The sequence below is a fragment of the Corvus moneduloides genome, chromosome 9 (genome assembly GCF_009650955.1).
Source record: "Corvus moneduloides isolate bCorMon1 chromosome 9, bCorMon1.pri, whole genome shotgun sequence".
Lineage (NCBI taxonomy): Eukaryota > Metazoa > Chordata > Aves > Passeriformes > Corvidae > Corvus > Corvus moneduloides.
The window spans coordinates 13023752-13045076 of NC_045484.1; the positions used below are offsets into that span (position 1 = coordinate 13023752).

Below are 21325 nucleotides of genomic sequence, written 5' to 3' on the forward strand. Positions count from 1 at the left end.
CAGTGAAGGTGACAATCAATCTTCAACATAAGCCTGAATCCCCTGGAGCTACTATGAAGTTTGGAGCATTTGTTCTTGTGCTCTGATGTCAAGGAGAGTTGTGCGATTATTTGCATTAATGCATTTGTTTTTTTTAATTTCAGCATGTGGCAAATTGATGAAAATCACAGGCCCCATTACAGTGAAGATATCTGGAACCCGATTTGGAGCCTGGATGACAGATCCATTGGCATCAGAGAAAAATAACCGAGTATGTTAAGGCATTATCTTCGTGTCCTGGAGTCTTACTTGGCTTCTTTTAATCCTTTAAGAGATACTTTCCCTTTAAAAGATACTCGCAAGCATGTTTCTTCTACTTCAGTCATTTTCACACTCAAACATCTTCAGAGAAAAAGCAACAGTATTTTTGGAAAAACATCCAAAGACAAAAGTTAACTGAGCGCTTTTGTGCTGTTTCCTTCAAATTTTTCAGGCTTGACAAACATCTGAACTGACAACACAGTTTTTTTATTTTGTAACATATTTAAGTGTGCTTGGGTCTTTTAAGAACCGGAGTAATCTAAAACAAACATCAACACTTTTACCCAAGAGCAGGACCCATAATGCAGCACAGTTAAAATTGGCAGAATTAAGTCCCATATAGGCTCTAGTCAGACCATTTGCTCCATCATGTCCAAGTTATGGTATTGTTTTGTTGTTTGATCTGCAATAGTATCTCAAATTGGCGACAGTTTTGAGAAGGTGCTCTCTCCATCAAAGGCCTTTGGAAGTCAAAACACTAGGTGTCATTTGTATGAGACCCACAACATTAATTTTTTGAATACAGAAAAATACCAAAGGCAACAGAAAAGACAACATAAAAATGACAACAAATAAAGATTTATGTGCAGCTCTCCTCTGCCCACTGTGTCCATGCAGGTTTGCTACTTAGTCCAGAAATCTCAATTACCTTTAGGAGAGCAGCAAACTCTTAGAAACTAAAAGGAGAAAAGGAAAAATGCATGAAGGAGAAAAATGGAGGAATGGAAGTTCCATACAGAACATTAAAAAGAAGTAATAATTCTCCTTTAAGGGGAAAAAATGGCTTTGAAACTCTACTAGTTTCTTTGCTATTGTTTTTGTTTCCTTTACTAAGAAAAGACTATGTTTCTTTGAATAGAGATTCAGCTGAAAAAAGTTTAACCACATTTATTCCTAAGTATAAATTCAAGTTTATCTCACGTGACATTTCCCGTCTCTCTCTTGGAATATTAGTCTCTAGAAATATCTTTAAGCAAGCACCATATAGCAGAGGCCCAAACACTGAATAATCCAGAATTAAATTTCTCTGAAAATGCAGACACTGTAGTTAGTAACAGTTGTATTGAGAGTTCACCTGTCAAGGTAAGTTTTGATTCACAAATTAAAGAGTTCCTCCTGCTTTTGTAACAGGAATGTGGGCAATATTGTACTTTGACAGTCTGCTGCACATCTAAAACTTGTTTTCCTTCTTTTTCTGCAATGTCTCCATCATGCCATATCATGATCACATACCACACACTGTGTTCAAGATGTTTACTCCCAGTCTTTGTTTTCTTTCCAGGTCTGGTACATGGATAGCTACACTAACAATAAAATTGTCCGCGAATACAAATCAATCGCCGACTTCGTCAGTGGGGCTGAATCAAGGACATACAACCTTCCATTCAAATGGGCAGGAACCAACCACGTTGTCTACAATGGCTCCCTCTATTTCAACAAGTATCAGAGCAACATCATCATCAAGTACAGCTTTGACACAGGGCGGGTGCTGGCACAGCGTAGCCTGGAGTACGCTGGCTTTCACAATGTCTACCCTTACACCTGGGGTGGCTTCTCTGATATCGACCTGATGGCAGATGAAATTGGGCTGTGGGCTGTGTATGCCACCAACCAGAATGCAGGCAACATTGTCATCAGCCAGCTAAACCAGGATACACTGGAGGTGCTGAAGAGCTGGAGCACAGGCTACCCAAAGAGAAGTGCTGGAGAATCCTTCATGATCTGTGGCACCTTGTATGTTACTAACTCGCACTTAACAGGAGCCAAGGTCTACTATTCCTATTCCACAAAAACCTCCACTTATGAGTACACAGACATTCCTTTCCATAATCAGTATTTTCATATATCCATGCTTGACTACAATGCAAGAGATAGAGCTCTCTATGCCTGGAATAATGGACATCAAGTCCTGTTTAACGTCACCCTTTTCCACGTCATTAAAACTGAGGATGACACATAATTCTTTCCCTTACCTCCCTCCCTCAAAGCAGTCTCATTTGTGATTAACTCTAAAAGCATCCATCTCTCTCAGTTCCTTTTAATCTACATTTCTTTCTTCATTAAACAAAAGCAACATTTTCTACTATGTAATGCATTTTAATATGGCTTGAACCTGTCAAAAATGACCTGTCAGAAATAAAAAGCATCTTAACTCATGATTCTGCAAGGTCTGTCAAGACCTTGTCTTGAAAAGCACTAAAGAGGATTTAAATGGCTAAAGACAGTTTTAAAAGATTATGATCTGCCTTATTTTAGAGTCAGAGACTAATGGTGGCTTAAATGCATGAATGTCTTTTTTTACCTCATTTTTTTTTTTAATATCTTGCTTAACTTCAGGAAACATTTCGGTAGTGTCAGACACATATTGCACATTGTATTTTTTTATTTATTCCAAAAGAAAGATTTAGGAATTTAATTTACTTAGACAAGGAGTATGATTCATTTTGCCATCATCCAATTTCAGATGTGGTGCTGTACAGTATGTTTTTAAATCTCTTGCAAACATTTTATCAACAGTATGTATTTCTACCATTGTAACCACCATTGTGCAATTGTATCTCTTCACTTACGTGAAAGTAAACTAAGTACTATTTTTTATAAAATATATTGAAGCTGAATTGCAGTTCTGGCTATGAGTCAATTGAAAGTGGTAAAAATCTGATAAAAGGTTGTTATTTCTGAGAAAGACCAGTAGCTTCTCAGATGCATGATTTCTATTCTCAACTTTGCTTCCTAGTCCCCTCCTTCTCCAGTGGTGCTTACTGGCACATTTTCAACTTTGAAGCTTCACACCAGTTCCAGCTTTACAATTGTCTGCCCTGTCCAGCCTGCTGCAGGCTTCACTCTCTCTCAATCTCTTTTTTGCCTACTTTCCTCCCTCCCACCATTTGACTGCCCCTGTTTATGCCTATCCCTGCTCTGGGCTTTACAAGCGAGCGTGGGAGTGCAGCCGAGAGTCCCATGTTTGAGCTGCTCTGGGGCACTGAGGAGCAATGGTACAAGCCAAGCTGCTCTCCTTTATCCGTCTGTCTTCTTACTTGTAACAGGAGAACATCTGTCTGTTGACAAAACTCTTCTCTGGGATGACAGTAATCACAGAAAATACAACAGGGAAGGTACAAAGCCCAGATGATCAGTGTGGCCCCTGGTAGCCACCATAATTCTTGTTAGGAAACAACATTGAGGCCAACCTCTTGCAAAGAGGTTTGGGATTTTCTGGCAGCAGAATTGCTGCACCCAAACTGATGCCTTCAAGAAACAAGTATTTCTGAAAGCTGTGTGGGTTGCTGTAGTATCTCATTAGAAACTGGGGGGCAGGGAGAGGTGTGCATATTTTACTGAGAAAAAAAGAATGAGGTGCTATTTATCTCTTGGCATAAATGGAAAGAAAGTAACATTAAGCACTAGTAATCAGACTTTTTTATCACCTGGGCTCTAACATAATGCAAAAAGACAGGTATCTGAAAAATTCTGTGAAAGCTGTGTTTCTTACACTATCTGAGCTCCTATTCTTTATATCCTTTAAAACTGAAAAGCCAGATATTTTATTTTCTGGTTCTCCTAATGGACCGGCTGAGACCACCTTAAGGCTCATTAATGTTTTCCTTATTATAAATATGTGTCTATATATGTTTACAAGTATGCTATATAATATAAGCCCATGTGAAGCTGAACAAATTGCCTTGTTTTTCAAACCAGTTGCAAAACAAAAAAAAAATGCTAATAAGGTTTCAAGAACTGATAAAGGACAAAAAAACCAAAAACACATTATGACATGACCAGAGAAAAATTACTTTCTTGCTTCCCTCTCCTGTCTAGATGAAATGGTAGCTATTACCCCATACAGTCAGTTACACTGAATTTGGAGAGACTCAGTTCAGCTAAACAGACAAATCACTTCCCTCCTGTAACCAACTTTCCTGTATTGACAATGAAACCTCCTCTGTGACATGTGAAAATGTATATGACTACTCATTAAAAAGGTATTTTATGTCATACAGGGATGTTTTATGAAAATGGATTATGTTCCGATTTTTATCAAAAGCCATAAAAAAAACCCAGCCTTTCCCCTGTACAGAGTAACTTCAACAAAATAGAAGTTTTATCAACCAATACAGCATTTATAAAAACATTAGTCATTAGATTGAGAAATTAAACATCTTTCTACTGTATCATCATAAACTAGAAGAATAGTCATGATCACTTTATGTGAAAACAATGATTACTACCATATTTCTTTATAAGAATTTCATACTGTGTAATTAGCCTACATATATTAGTACAGGTTGATACCACTTCTTACAGTAAAATTAATCTCACCTGATTTCAATAGCACTGACAGGGTAACACACTCCTATTAGTCAAAGGAAAGAAAGAAACCAACACTACTACAGGGTGCTAGAGATGGATGGATAAGAGGGGTAGGAAAAGCACCTTTGTAAGGTGGTTTGTCATACTGAGATAAATCCTGCCCTTCTAAATTAGTAACATGTTGGATTCCAGTATTTAGACTTGAAATAACAGCTTCCATACAATCAGTACAAAATGTGGCAAGACATTATCAAGTAACACAACTTCCCGCTAAGGAGAACTCGTTTTTCTACAAATGTGTTGATCACCTGTCTTTTCAAAATTGGGAATTCCAAAGTAATATACCCAGAAGGCTGAAATTACCGTGCCTCAATATAACCCGATTTCTGTTACAAGCTTTGCCTTCCTAATTAAGCAGCACAAGCAGAAAATCTTCATAATGTAGCAGCAACATACAAGCTTTATTCTTATAGGTGAAGCATGTGCTGTTTATTATGATAATAAGGTACCAATAGTATGTGGGAGGAAAAAACATCTCCTTAAACATGGGGAAATTAATTGTAGAGTCTGTTTCAATATCTTAATGACCTCCTGTTTCAAGGGATAAACATGTAAAAGGATCATGTCACTCCTCCACCCAAAGCAGAATACATAAATTTCACCAAGCTATGCTGGCAGCAGAAAGAGACACAGACAACCCCAAATCTAGCCCAGGAACACAAGTCTGCCAATCCTCCAGGCATGCCTGTCCTGAGGGACCCTAAGGAATGTGAACAATGCACACCACAAAGCCCATAGTACTCTCCTTGGAATGGACCAACTACTCCCCAGGACAAAATGGGCAGAACAAAGCTCCCCAGAGAAAGCTTCCTACACAGTAATAATCCTCTGTAGTCCCTTCTGGCAATTTGTGCCAGTGAGTAACTACCAAGTCTATTGTTACACACAAAGGCTGTTCAGCCTGCCCAGTCTGTCGCAGCGTGCCCGGCAGACCACTGGAAGGGTCACTCTGTGACTCAGCACTGTAGTCACTGCTAGCAAAAGATGGTATTAAATTTGAAAAATGAAGAGAAAATAGCTGAGTGAGATGGATTGATACAAGGTTTTAATCACAGATTGCATATGTCTAAGAATAGTCCTTTCCAGACAAGCTCAGGGGCTCAGTGACTAGCTGTCACTCAGCTCAGCAGGCTGGATCCACAGCAAAGGCTATTTGTTTCAAAGCACAGCCTGAATAAACCTGTTACCTGGTAATTTGTCATAATCAATTGCTTAGAAAATGCTGGAGTAGAGATGAACAAACCATTCACAGCAAATTACTCATCTAGTAAATTGTATCCTGTTCCAGTTCAAGAATTGCCAGGGAACAGTCTTGATACATACTGATGTTTGCGCCAGTGAAAATATTTTGTGGAAACTATTTGGATAAGCACGTCTTCCTATAAATCACCCAAGCATTCCCTGCTGTGAATCTCATATCCTTGACATTCAGAAGGCAATACTGAGCATTTAGGCATATTTTCTATAAAAGGCAAATGAGGGCTGCAACTGCAGATCTTTGGGACAGAGTTGCATCACAGCCTGCTGTGCTGACATGCTCCCCACACCACTAATTCCCAGGAGGCTAACTCCTGCACCATGACAGTGTCACAACTGCATCCCACCAGCTCACACTCAAAAGGACTCAAGTATGCAAACTACCTTCCATAGATCATAAAGCCAAGTCCCGAAACTCACCTCCCCACCAAGAACAGAGACCACTTTATTGCCAGAACTAAAAGCAAAGCCTGTTTTCTAAGATGAGCTTTCCTCATTAATTCTCCAACAGATGATCATATACATGGACATCAACATGCAAAAAAATAAATTAACTACAAACTAATCCTAAAATTATAGAATAATAAGGTTATTTTTCCCACAGAAAAGAGACCATTTAGGTTATGCATAGATATGAAGGTTTCTACATTGACTTAATGGGAAACTGAGGAAAGACAGTTACCCAGCACCAAGTTGTAGGAATTATACAAAAATGACTACTTTGTATAGGATGGCTTTTACCTGGCCCTAGAAAACAGGTACTATATTGATGCAGTAGCTATGACCACAGATTCACTAAACTAAGGTATGCAGGAATTTTCCCAAAACTGCGAACAGATCATCCACCATCCAAAATATTCTGGTATTATAATTAATTTCCACTCTTATAATCTTTAGACTCCTGTAGACTTCTAGTTGTTATTTATCTGTATTTAGCAAGCATTTCAAGATAACTTCTACACTCCTACATCTCTTTTTTCCTCAGAAGCCTCTCACACATGTAACACATCTTGTGTCAGGCCATAAGGGTGATGAACACAAGGGATACATCCTTTCTGCAGCTCTCATTAGAGTCAGGAGGGATTATTCATAAATGTAGAGATTGACTCCAGATATCAAAACTCTGTTTCTTCCAACACCACCAGGAAGTAAGGAGGAAATCCTTACTCTTAAAATACAAATCATGTTTACTGATTTAATACAAAGACGAGTTGCACCAGCTTTTCATAAAAGCATGCAGCCTCCGAAAGACCAAGGATATTGTCTTTGAAATCCAGACACTGAAGAAAATTCACATTTTCTTGAGAAGCAGAAATTTCTACTCAATTCATATGCTTCTTGCCAGCTGAGCACCAGCAGAAGAGCCTGTGGAGTTTTCCTGTATCTACTGCTTCAGAATATTCAATTAAAATAATTACATTGCAGAAACATTTCAACAGGCCAAGTGAAACAAATCTTCCTCAGGATTTTTTTTCAAAAGTGGCAGAGTTTTAAACACAGCTCACTATAAATGAATACAATATTTAGATCAGTGGCATTCTGGCCCCACCTTTGCATCCATTGTACAGAAGTCCCATTTTCCCTAGAAACTGTGTGACTGATATACCATAGCAGCACAGAAAAGTATATGAAGACATATTAAAATGACAGCTAACAGGTCAGATTTGACATCTCAAAACATAATCTATTTTACTGTGCCTTTTGTACAGAAGTTTGAATTCCTATTTACACAGCTCTTGTGGTGAACACGAACAGGAAGAACCTACTGGGCCAGAAATACTCATTTTCCCCTCACACAGTATCAGCCACATGCACAAACCACTCCAGCTTATTTTTCTTTGCATTTTCTCTTCTTTTGTTAGTTCTAATCTTCTTGATCTTCACCTAAACCTGCCCCAACCCCTCTCATCTTGCAGTATGTTTAATGAATGGCTGTTCAGATAGAACCCAAACTGCACAGAGGATTTATAGTACAGCAAGTTTCATCTGGAGAAGGCATAAATTTATTTTTCCAGTTATGTAAAATTTAGCTCTAGTATGCCCATAAAACTGCCTACAAGCAATACTGATTTTATATCATGGATTGCTCTACAGAAATAATTTAAAACAGGTTCAAGATAACTTTCTCCCCTTTTATTTATTTTAAAGGAAATATTTTGTTTTGTATCTGCCATGGTGAGAAATTAATTCAAATTAAATTCATCATTGTCCCCAGCAGGTTTAGACATCCATTTCTGCTTTCTGGATGACAGCCTCAAGGTGGTCAGCAGCACTTCCAACTTGTGAAAAATCAGGTCTCACAATAATTGAGCATTCACACTGTCAAAGGTCCTTATGCCTTTTGAGTTAAGCTCCAAGTCTGTGTCACACCATGCAAACAGTCCATTCATTTAGGCTTCCCTCATCTTGGTAAATTTGGCTTACTGTCACCTTGAAGGATATACCAGACTGATGGTGCTGTTGTAAGGTATTTGAACCTTGACAGTGTGCCCCAGCCAAACCATCTTTAGCTATTCTTATCAGAGCCCTCAGAGTGGGACCACGCTGGAATTATCCTCACTGGCTTCACCGGGCCTTCCACCTTCAGCTGCAGCACATCAGTCCCAAGAGGGTTTTTAAGCTCCAGTCTGAAGGCTCAAGGGGAGAGGAGGGACAGGCTTATATCTGCTCTCTATCCTTTGCTGTCTTGTTGTTTGGATTTCCTGGACTAACTTGGCTGCTGATCGCTGGATGGGTTTTGTTGCTGTCATCATCTTGACGCTGCTTGCCTGGATCAGGAGCCCCACCTTTTAGAGCCCTCAGGAATTAATCATAGACTGAAAGGTAAACTGTGCTAAACTGGAAAAGAATTGAGAAAGAAGAAGCTGAAAAACTAAATACCAAGACAGCAAGGAACAGATGAAAAGGACTGTGCCACACTAGATTAAAACCAATCATATTATCAAAAAAGTGTGTGCAGAGCTCATGGACAGACTAGAGAAACCAATCAAGCAATGTGAAACCTCATGCACATCAGTTGCAAAATGTATACATACTGTATTATGGATAAGTTGTAAAATGTATGAGTACCATGTAAAGGTTGTAAGATGTATAAGTAGAGTAACATGTATAAGCAGGTAAAATGCATAAGTACAGTGTTATGTAGAAGTTGTAAAAAGTATAAGTAAGAAAATGTATAAGTAGAGTGATATGTATATGTATAAGTAGTATAAGGTAAGTAGGTAGAATGTATAACTAAGCAAGGTGTATAAGTAGGGCATGATGTCAAAGTTGTGAGATGTGTGAGTGGAGTGTGTTTTAAACAATAAGAAGCTCCTGTGAAATCGTATTGCTTCGTTGATCAGAAGGCATGAGTTCCCGCATGGGGGCTCAGGCCCGTCCCTGTCAGGGCAGCACTGGGAGAGACAGGTGCCTTTTGGAGGTGAAGAGCGCAGGAGGACTGCGGTAACTCATTACTGTGGCTCTGACAGCAGCTCATTCCTGAGGGAAGAGCACACAGCACCTGTCATTCCTGCAGCCACCACCTCCTTGGGACTGCAAGGTAATTTACGGACACTAATTTAGACCATTTCCCACTCTGTCAGGAAGGAAAGGACATTTGTATGAATCTCATTGTTGAGGCTGAGCAGCTTGGACACAGAAGTGTTCAGCTTAAGCCCAGCAGAGCTTCTTTGGCTCACCAGCAGTTGCTGTTAGATTTTCAGTTCCCAAGTCAGTGTATCACTCATTAGCTCACTTCTGCTGAGATAAATATGTGTATCCAAAAGTTCAGGTCCCACAGTCTTACACTGATTTTAAATGCTTTGCCTGTTTTGGCTTTGGCCTAATAAGGAGGCCTGTGTCCATTAGTAAGGTGGCTGGTTAATTCACAGTCATGATATGCCTGCCATGGGTGACTGCCTCCAATAATTTCTGAGGGAAAAAATGTCACTTTATATGGAGTTACTTTGTTCCCTTTATGAAGGAGGAATCCAAAGGGTACTCCCATGGCAGGGCAGTGTCAGGGATGGGCATAACCTTGGACACAGAGCTCTGCCATGAACCCAGCCATGCTCAGGAGGAGCAGTGGGTGCCTACCTAAACACATTTTAGGTTCCTACATTTCTGGACTAGCTCTCTTCACAACACAAATCTCATCAAAGTATATTCAAAAGCAGTTCTGTTCACCAGGCCAAATGAGGGAGGAAAACATGAGAATTTTTAAATGCTTTGGCACTTATTTGGGAGCTGAATTAGGACTTCGGAGATTCACAGGCCTCATCCTGGCTCTGTGCCCAGGAATGAATTACACTCTGAAAGTCTAAACTGCACTCTTACGGCAAACGCTGAAATACTGTTATTCTAATAGCAATGCCATATCATGATACAGAGCAAAAAAATGACACACAGCAGGGATCCTAATCTGAAAGACAATAACACTATAAAATACAACATACTAAAAAAAAAAAATTATCCCAATTAAGCGTTTCCCAATATATGACCTAGCTTAATAACACTCAGTTTTTCAACAGAATATACTAAATACCAGCTCAGTTGATTTTATTGGTATTTACTGAATAATAGTATGCATTACAGACCTAGGTAATTATGGAATTGGATATTTATGTACCATATAAAAATTGATACTTATGTCATTCAACTGACTCAAAAAAATTCAAAAAATCCTATAATTATGAGCATGGAACATGCCATATTAAATTAGAGCAGGAAAACACATTGAAATAGAAATATTTTATGTCACAGTGTAGGGGGATACTTCTATTAAAGATAAAAATTAGAAATCTGTGTATACAGTGCATCAAATACACATGGATGAAAGAGCTACATAAATTTCAGTTTTGTGTTTTCCTTTCCAAACTGCATTTACAAAAATCACAAAACCAATTTTACAGAAAATATAGTCAGATGCAGATGTAAGTACAGATACATGACTGTACCTGGGTTGTACATGGTATTTATAACCATGCCTGGAGAGAATACAGAATGTCTGGGCAAGAGCTTACTTACTAACTGAAGCAGTAACAGCTAGAAAACAATCAAATATGCAACATAAGGAAACTTCTCCCTTGTTAGCCAGACTTCCCAAAATGGAGATATTTCTTCTACCTGGAACAAAATCAGTCATGCCTTGCAGAGGCTGCAGCCAGCCAGAGATACTGGGACAGCCACAGCCCCCAGTGTCTGGGCAGCTGCCACCATCCAGTGCAAACAGCAATATATTCACCCTGTGGAAACTGTAAAGCCCTCAACAGATAGTCCTGAGAAATCCTAACGTTGCACATAATGGTTACCTGAATAATCAAAGGAACCTTTGCCATAAAGTCAAGCAAACTGTACAGTGTGACAGGTTTGTAAGAAAATAATCTTAGTTTAAACACCTTCTGTTTAAGTAGTTTGCCAAGCTTTATGCCACTGTGTAGCTAGTCCACTTGGTGGCACAGACTCATTAACATTTTGTCCATGATTGCCACATGGCCACCCAGGAATTAGGGGAGAATGTTTGGGGAGATTTATTAGATTTATTACAGAAATTCTGATAAATAAGCATATAGCTACAGCAAGTCTAGAAATGCTAATTGGGTTTTTTTACCATTTTTTTCTAATTTGTATTCTTTTGGAATACCTTACTCATCTGCTACTAAATAGAGATTCCTCTGGCCTGCCAAATAACTCATTTAAAATAGCATACACTTACATATATTGAAATAGAAATCAGCCCCACTGTCATGCCTGGATATCATTTTAAATGTCTGAATCTACCTATCAATACTAACAGCTAAATTATCTTTCACTGACACTACTGTAAAATTTCAGAACCCTTTTACAAGGTGTGTAACTAAGTTACAGAAAAGGGCCTTTAGCATTTCAAGTAATGAATTAGATATCAGTTCAACAAATACTCTGTTTTCCTTCTACATAATGCTGTCTTATTAACTTTAAAAGGGGCATTAAGAAACCATATCTGAAAATATTTTTATACCAATAAAAGCTGTAAAAGAACTGACTGAATTATTTGTGTACCCAATGATGCTGAGAATGCGTGAACGGTTGGGAGTTTCACCTCCGTTTTGCTTCAGTCAATCCCAAACTATCGGGCTCAACAAAGAACCAATACAGGAGTCAATTTTGGAGAAGTGTAACGGTGTGTGAAATAGGAAAGGTCAGATTAGGTAATGCATTATTCAGTATAGATTTAAACTGTGACTGTATGAATCTCTGACAGATTTAGATCTAAAGCATTTATCAGCACTTTTGGGTGCATTCTTCCATTCAGATTTATACAGACTGAATAAACACACAGCAATGCTTCAAGAAATATAAAAAGGTCAACATTTAAAAATTGGCCCATCGATTTGGACTTTCCTGCATTTATGGAAATTAATGATCTAGAAAGTCACATGAAAGTTATGAGTAACCATTTGTGAGCTTTTGCTTTTTAAAGCCAGATAATGCTAAACAGTGATTACTTTGCACTGTCTTTAGGCAACGTGTATGATGCCAGCTGTGGCGGTGCAGGTGGCTGCAGCCACCCTGACCCCTGAAGACATAACCAGCTGCAAGCCGCGGTGGTCAGGCACTGAAGTTTAACGCCACACTCGTGGTTAGGGTGAGAGCCCATAATCCCCCAGTTTTGTCATCTGCATACTTTCGTATGGTCGGTTCATGTTTTCCCCTCCCTGTTCTATGTATCAGTTTGTTAATATTCATTTCCCTCAAGTTAATATTCATTTCCCTCAAGTTAACATGTATAAGTTCTAGAAGCTTCTGTGATACTCGACAGCCCCATTGGTTCCTTCCCTAAGTCCTTCCTTTGTGTTAATCCCATTGGTTCCCCCCACCTCAACCCTGCCTCCTGTCACATATCCCATTGGCTGTGTCCCTTATCCCTGCCTTTCCATCCCCACTATAAAATCCCTGGACACCCTCAGACCCTGGTCTTCTTGTCCTCATCCTTTCGGGTGTGTGAACGTTCTGTGTGGAACCTATACGAAGAGTCCCCTCTCTCTCCTTCTCTGCCTGTGCACCCTCCATCCAGCCCAGGAGTAGCTCCCTTGGGTGAGGGGCTCACTCTCAGTCTCCCTTTAGTGTGTGCCGCCGTGGACCAGCCGGAGTGCAGCTAGACCTCCAGGCTCCTTCTGTGGCTAGCATGCTGCTGCAAGTAACCCGTCAACCAGCATTTAATCCATTTTTAACAATTGCCATTAACATAAAAACCAAACTGAGAGTATGTTAGAAAAGTGTTTTACTTGTAAAAGTTGTAGAACGATTTCTGGGTTTTTTGATGACTGTTACAGACTTGCCAGGAATCAAGACTGCGATCACAAGCTTCTAAAGAGCATAGTTCTGCATTTCATTTCGGTACTAGTAAATCCAGTTAAACAGCTTCCTACTTTTGCTGTCTGTTTCCAACCCTGCTACTACTCCCAGCCTATTTGAGCTGATAGAACTGTGGTGCTGTGTGACTGATAAATGGAATCTAGAGTTAAGCAGGAAAAAAGGTGGGGGGAATACAGAACATAGACAGCTAGATAGACATTGCCACATAGACACAAAACCAGCCATAAGTGTCTCATGCAGTTTGAAAAAGTGGCACTCATTGATTTGGTCTATAAAGTAAGTTAAACAGAAAAGAAAGATGTTGGGACATGACTGCAACCTTGAATTATAGATTCTTCCAGGCCTCTATCTTGACTATTGTGAAGTTACCATGGCACGTGGAATTTAAATGTTAAAGCAAGAACCACAACAGTGGGATGCAGCAAATGGACTTTCTCTTTTTTTGGAGAAATTTAAGAAAACTGACTTCATTTAAAAAAAAAAAAAAAAAAAAAAAAAAAAAGATGTTACAATGGCTATGTAGGAGGAGATCATGATGAGCTACTGATAGATTAGGCTGAGTAAACCTCTTTAGGCAAGGAGAGAAGCATTACAGGGATTGTCTGAACTCCACCAGTCCCCACAGTAGTGATTCTCCTGAGTGTTCTGCCCTGCCCAGGTGCCTATCCAACAGAAAAAGCAAATCTCAAGCAGGGGACTCACCCTGTCCCAGCATAGCTTACAGAAACCCAAACAGATTAAAAAAACACAAGCCAGAGAATCTTGGCAGATACTAGCCACCAGATAACCTGACCCTTACTTCCACACATTTACGACTTGCTTTTGAATCACTGTGGTTTGTGCCTGGATGATGCTTGCAAATAACAGCCATCTTTCCTAGCCACCACCTTTAATTTTAAAAATATATAAGAGTGAGTTAGAGGCCTCCATATTTCCACTTAATTTCATTATCAAAGAGAGAAACCCAATTGTTTTAATTGGGGTTTTTTTTGTTTTGTTTTTTGTTTTGTTTTCATCTTTGAAGATGCAATAGTAGTCCAATGAGAATATTTTCTTTGTCTGCTCAGCTTCCAAGTCACTATATTAAAATGCTATGGACAGAAATATTTCTAAGAGAATATATGAAGACACCAGCCTCGCCTTTCTGATTATTTCTGTGGTATCTGAGTTCTCTTCTTTCTAAAATAGCTATCACTTCTTCAGGAAATATTTTTTTGAATAAATGATCCAGGCCCATCCATCTGATTTCAGCAGAAAAGGCTGAAATAAATACCTTTCACACTATTTTACAAAATTACATGGACTACAATTTAGCAGATAACCATGAATTTATAGAAAACATCTATACAAAAAAGTCACTTTATTAGACAAACTTCTGGCTCAGTAAACCATCTCCAAGAATCTCCAAACCTGTACTAAGTAAGAAAGTGTTGCTCTGTCACTGACTCATCTGACAGACAGCTTTTACTGCATTAATATTCTAAAGATTCTTCCATTATTTCAATTTTACAGAACCCATTAATCGGTATCAATTACAACAATACTGTCTGAGATGCTATCCTAGCGTTCAGCTACAATTTCCAGAGGTACTAAATAGCTTTTCTCATGTTAATAATTCATTATGGAAGCTGAAGTTGCCAGACTGTATCAGTCATGTTGTTCACAAGGCTGAGGCCTTTTGGGGGAAATAAATTGTCTGCCAGCTTCACAGCTACCTTGTGGAAGCAAAAACCTATATAAATGGTCAGTTTTCCAGCTTAATGTCTATCTGTGCTGTCACACCAGGGTGTAGCAGCTGTGTCAAATGTGTCACTCCTGGAGAGTGGAAGACATTCTCAGGATCACGGCTGATAACAACCACACATCTTATGGAGGGGGCTCAGACTGTATGAGGAGGAGTACCCAGTACATGCTGGTTATTTCACCCACCTTTATCATTTTCACTTGCAGAAAATTGCATTCTATTTTTACCCTTTTGGGACTATACCAAGCATAAATTCAAAGACTGTACTAAATGTAGTCAGTAACATGAAGGAGAACAGGCAATTCAAAGCCTTAAAAGAAATAATCCCATGTTTTACGTTTGTGAGTTTAGTATGCAGCTTCTGTAAAGGTCTACATTTAAATACAATAATACTTTGATGGGACTTGCATTTTCTGCTTGAGAGCTGGATCTCTATTTTGTGTACTTTAAACTATCTAAATGCTTATAAAACATCTTTGGGAAAGAAAATTCCCACTAGAACTTGCATATTAAGTTAAGCTTTTCTACTGAGAATATTATTAAATCCCACTAAATCCTATTTCCATTCAGTCATCAGCAGCTCTGTGCATAAATACATAGAAAGAATGCTATAAGGGATTATGTTTGGGGAAGAACTATCAGCCAGCATTCTTGGCTTGCTCCTTAGCAACAAAATAATGATGGTTCCTAAAAAAAAATAGTTTTAATTTCCCTAAATCAAGAAGTTACTGATAATACCATTTTAAATCACTTAAGTACCTTTAAGAACCTTAGAAAGATCAAACCGTGAGAAAAGCTCCTGGAGATGAGCACTTTTCTTGCTGTAACTTGCATAATGGCCAGGAATACAGAATAGGGGATTATACCAGATTTGCTCCCAAATACTCTGAACACTGAAAATTAAAGATGTCATTAAACATATGGAAAGATGTATGAAAAAAACCCTTTATATTTGTTTAAAACTTATCCAACAGGAGGAGAAATTTCTTCTGAAACACTTTTGACAGGTGAAGAAAGAAGATGCAAGATGTAAAATATTTCAATAACTTGTTCTGGAAAGAAAATATTGGGCGTGGTGCTATTCTTTCTTTCTTTAAGCATACCTCAGTGTCCTTAGAAAATGTTCAATTCAGCACCAATACTGAAACAGCATTTTCTTTTGAATAAAGCACAGGTGGTGGCTGCACAAGTCTTTACTCATGTTTGCTGCATGAGTAAAGACAAGCATATGGAGCCAAACGTGTTTCTTGTTTCCAGAGATCGCAGGTTAAGAACAACTCTGTGGATGCACATTTAACCAATCCAGTGTAAGTCTTTGGCTTTCTGAGGAATTTCTTCATGGCATTTTCTATGCTGATTTTCCTACGATTAAGTTTCACACTTTACATTTTTAATGTACCTTTGCAGCTTCATTTTGATAGCTGATATTAACAGCCTTTTCTGGCATTGTATAGTGTAGTGGTTTGGCCCAATTCCAAACGCTCTTTGTGTATGGCCATATTTAGATTCAAACAAACTGTCCCAGTTTCTTCATGCTGGGTAGCAATAAGTATTTCAATATGTTTGGGGGATCTTCGGGAGCTTTATGGCCGTATCGATAAGACAGAAATTGTGGATTTTTCTGCTTCTGTGGAATTCACATGACACATGACTGAAAATTGCAATACAAGAGAGCACATCATACCACCCAGGAACACCATATAAAATAATAAATCCGATTATTCAAGCAGCATAAAAGCATCAAACCTGAATTGAAGCCAGTGTTATTTGTTTAGCCCAGGTAACAATTCAATGTGTGTCATGGGAGTTAAAGCCCTGAAGGAAAGGGAGTTTTTGGCTCTAAAACACTAAATGAGAAATGAAAGATGTGTCAGGGTGTGTGTGACTTCAAGAGCAGCCCTCACCATCTTGTGTTTTCCTTAAAATGTTCTAGAGGCACCTGGATCTAAGACCATTTCCTTCAGCAGTTTCCAAATTCATACTATTAAAAAACAAAGGTGCAGCAGCTGACAAGATGATTGGGTGATAAGATACAGTAAACTATATAGTCTTCAGACTATTTCAAAATTCCATACCTTGGCCATCATTAATCATGAGGATAAATAAGACAAATAGATTAAATGTGCCCTCTAATGTCAATTATATTCATAAAATGAAAAGTGCAGTGAAGGTTAACTAACACTGAAGTTCACTCATTCACTTCAGTGCATTGCAAAATCATCAGTTATGGTTACTTTAATAGAGCTCATTTACCCGACAAGGTGTCTGGTTAAATGAAATAACTTCATCAAATTATATAGTTAAACTGCAGCTGACTGAATCTAGATTTTATTTTCCAGTGCTTAAGCTCAGACAAATGTTTTTAATCCTCCCTTCCTAAAGCTGTGACATTTTTCTATTCTGACCTTTATACAGCATATATGATGGATAGACACTGCCTTGACAGCACAATCATACATAAATTTAAACTGTCACAGCAGGAAGAAAAAGCAATGTGTTAAGAGTAGTCAGAAAAAACTGCCAAGTTCTGTATCCCTTCTTTTCCCTTCTTTGAACTAGAAGGGTCTGTAGCTGAATGCACTTAGAATACCTGTCTTTCTTTAAAAGATGACATGGAAAATATTTTGAAAAATCGAAGTGTCACAATTTTTTTTCATCTTTGGAAAAACAAAAGGGAAATTTACAGTATCTATATTAATAGATAGGTCTCTATAGAATACAAGCTGTATTCTTTTTTCCTCCAAGAAATACTAAATATGATTGAAAAATAAGTGTTATTTAGCTAAAAAATATCTGGCAATAGACAGTGTTTATTGTTCAAATTGCACAGAGAAATATTTAGCAGTGTTTAATTCCTTTTTATTTATCTAGTAGTTAGTGTTGTATGTCAAACAAACAACCAAAAAAAACTCCAGTAGAATAAATCCAGAACCAATGTTTCCTGTAACAAAATCCATTTCTAATTAATGAGACTTTCCTGCACTCTAGACTGCCAGAACTAATTTGGCTTTTTGCACCTGCATAGTGTCTCTCCTGCATTTCTGTGCTTTGATACAGAGGGGCAACAGAGTCTCAGGCAGTGCCAAATTCACTTCTGCAAAATAGCAAAGAGAAGAATGAGTATTTAGCTGTGGAACAAGGAGTGCTCTGCAATCACGTCCTCATACAGCAAAGGGCATTGGGCAAGTCACCCTCTGTCCTTTCTTCCCCTATGACCCTCAGTCTACTCCAAATGCTGTTGTTCATCCCAAACCCGTGGTTAGCCTCTCCAGGCCAGGATTCCTTACACACACTGAGGAGTAGAGTACATGTGTGGGGAACATTACACCCTGGAATTCCCATGCCATTGCAGAGAAGAAAGGGATAAGAGGATGAAAAAAGAGAAAATAAATGCTGCCTTCAGTTGCCATCTATACATAGAAGCTGAGGGCTACAAAAGGCAAAACAGACCAGATAAATGAATGAAAAACAGACACCACATACGTGTGCCATTCCATCCCTCCTCCCAGAGACACCACCTCTTGCTCCTCCTGTCCCATGAGCACAGCAGGCCATACACAGCTTTGTGTCATTATCTCTCCACACATATTTCAGGACATCAAGAAAGCTACTAAAAGACTCTTTGTTCCCTACTACCCTGCAGCTAAACATTGGTTTACAGTCACTAGAGAAGTTCTGTCAGCCTCTGTGCACGTCTCTGGTTCTACATGATAAAAGCAATTTTTATAGATGGTGAAAGGTTTAGTTATGCCTCATCAAACACTGTGGAGATGTTGGTACTCTCTGTGAAACGCAGCATATTGCTAAGCATAGATTAAAAATAAACATGTGGCAAAATTGAGAAATGCCTACCTGTTTTCCAGGAATTTTAATTATATTTACATTTCATAGCTGTGGCTGTAGAGCATGTGTACACTTACTGACTTTTGGGATATACTACACAAATTATCTTTTGTCCACAGAAACAGATCTGTGGAAATAGTCACAGCTTATTGTAATTGTATATCACTTACAGATGTTTTCTTGCAGCAGATGAAAATTATTAAAGTTATATCTCATAAGTCAATGAAAATGCTTCCTCTGAGTGGACTGTAGCAAGAAAATTGCACTGTTATTATTCTAATACAATAAAACACTGAACACATGATTTTCTGCTTCCCTTATTGAGAAAGGAGAATAGACTTCATTCTTACTGTCAATTTACCTGCTACATTTCATAGAGTTATATTTCAAATTCACAGCATCTCAAATGTACATTTCAAATGTGTGTACATGTGCTTATTGAGGCATAGACTGAAATTAATATCAGGTTTTCAAAAAAAAGTAATTAAGCATTACAAAAGCTTAATATTCATCCAGTTCACATTTGAAAGATAACAGAAAAGCAGTCTATGCCAAATTAACAAAAAATTCAATTCTCTTCCCTCCCCAACAGCATTTAGAAAAAAACCCAGAGAGGTCAAAATACTGTTTGAATATTCTTGTCTGATACCTATTGTCTATTTCCACAGGCATCTGAAGTGTTTCCAAAATTCAAAGCCAATAACAATACCTGCAAGTCTGTTGGCAGACTCACAGGCTGGATATTTGATAAAGGATCTGCTGCATAAGGTTGTGCCACAACAATTCCTTGAGAACTTCTGTTTTGCCCTTTCAGGTAGCACTGTACATATATGCTGCAGTATCTGCATATTAGTAAAAGCACAGTTTCAAGGGAAACAAGCCTCTGCTAACAGATACACTGGCCAAAAGCTCCCCCACCCTTGGAAGAGCAGAGATGCCTGAAGAGAAGTTCTCCATTTGAAATCTCTTAAATCCTTCACTTAAGAACCAGATGAGTTTTTTCAGTTGCCAAATCTTATTTCTGAAAATCAGATGCTGTATATTGGAAGCCACAGTTACTTATATGTAATAACATATATAATACAATACAATATAATTAACACAGTTAAATTCTTACATAAAAGAATTTTCAGATATGTAGAGAACTGACTCCCTACGCTGGCTTGGTTACCCCGCAAACAAATCAGATCCATGAACAACAGATGTATAAAAACCATTGCTTTGGTATCTCTGGCAAAGCCCCTCTGCTGCTGCACATACCTGTGCATACTCACGCTGTTCTTCTCATTGTTCAAATCTGAAATCATGTTAAGCAATATCATTCATATTCCTACAATAGACGTAAAAATTTTTATAGATAAGATATAGCATACATAAATACTTTGAAATAACACTAAGAAGCAACATGCTAATGAGTAGCTTACAAGCCTTCAAGAGTATCTCTCAAACAATAATTCAACAGGGTAAATACAAGGGTCCAAAGAAAGTGCCAATAACATAGCTATTTCAAGAAAAAAAACCAGCCTGATTGTTCATTAATTTAAATAGTTAAGTAGCTTTTCCATAGAAAAAAAATCTATTAGTATTAGGAATGTAAAGAACACTTAAGGGTGAAGGATGTCTGCAGTCACACTGCCAGCAAAGAGCTGAAACCTCTACTTAAGGCTTTCTCAGTTTTTCCCATTCGTGCCTCAACTATGCATATATGCCACCAGTAATTATTTCAGTAACATACAGCGTCTCCTGTGTGCCTGATGTAACACAAAATACCCATTCTCATTCTTAGTCAATGTTTATTCATTTCCTCTCCATTTGCATTGTTGAATGAAATGTTACTTCTAAGCATAACAAGAACTGTTCCAAACCTCCAGACAAAAATGTTGCCTTAAGTACAAAGTAGAATCTTTAACAAGGCATTTCAGAGACATCTCATCTCCAGTGTATTGCCCAGGAAACTACTGCTTCTTAGATCTGCTCATTTACCACGTACACAGCTACCTTTATTTCACTGCTCCTGTTCTTTGTTCATCACACAGGTACTGAGCTTTAAGAGACCAAACTGATTCTGAGCTTGTAAGGACAGTTCCACTGATTAGACCACAAGCACATCAGCATAGGCTCCCTCAGGGTGTAGGAGAAGCACAAATGTGCTTCTCTAATATTCCATTCAGTTTTCCAAGTCTGGAAAATCACAGGCTGCTAATGAGTAAGAAAATAATTAGAACAGTAAATCCAAGGTCATGTCAAAGACAGGGATATAATCCATCTTGCAACATATATTGTTTCTTGGATTAGTGACATATTAAAAAAAATGTGTCTAGAGCAAACAAAAACTCTAAATTTTTATATGTTCATGATAGTGATTATGTGCGACACAATTAAAGTCTGTCCAACTTCCAGCACTTCACACAGTCAATGAGAATAATTTAAAAAGTAAAATTTTTTTAATAACGTTTTCAAATACCCACTGGA

The 21325-nt window shown here is 38.3% G+C and overlaps 1 protein-coding gene across 2 annotated transcripts in view; it reads left to right on the forward strand.

The window, feature by feature from the left end:
• OLFM3 (olfactomedin 3) overlaps positions 1-4298 on the forward strand; it is a 56184-nt gene extending 51886 nt beyond the window's left edge. For both annotated transcript variants that reach the window (XM_032118014.1, XM_032118013.1), the window contains exons 5-6: positions 144-250; positions 1583-4298. In XM_032118014.1, coding sequence (XP_031973905.1) covers positions 144-250; positions 1583-2260 — 785 coding nt within the window. In that variant the 3' untranslated portion in view covers positions 2261-4298. The remainder of the gene's footprint in view (positions 1-143; positions 251-1582) is intronic.
• The last annotated feature ends 17027 nt before the right edge of the window (positions 4299-21325 follow it).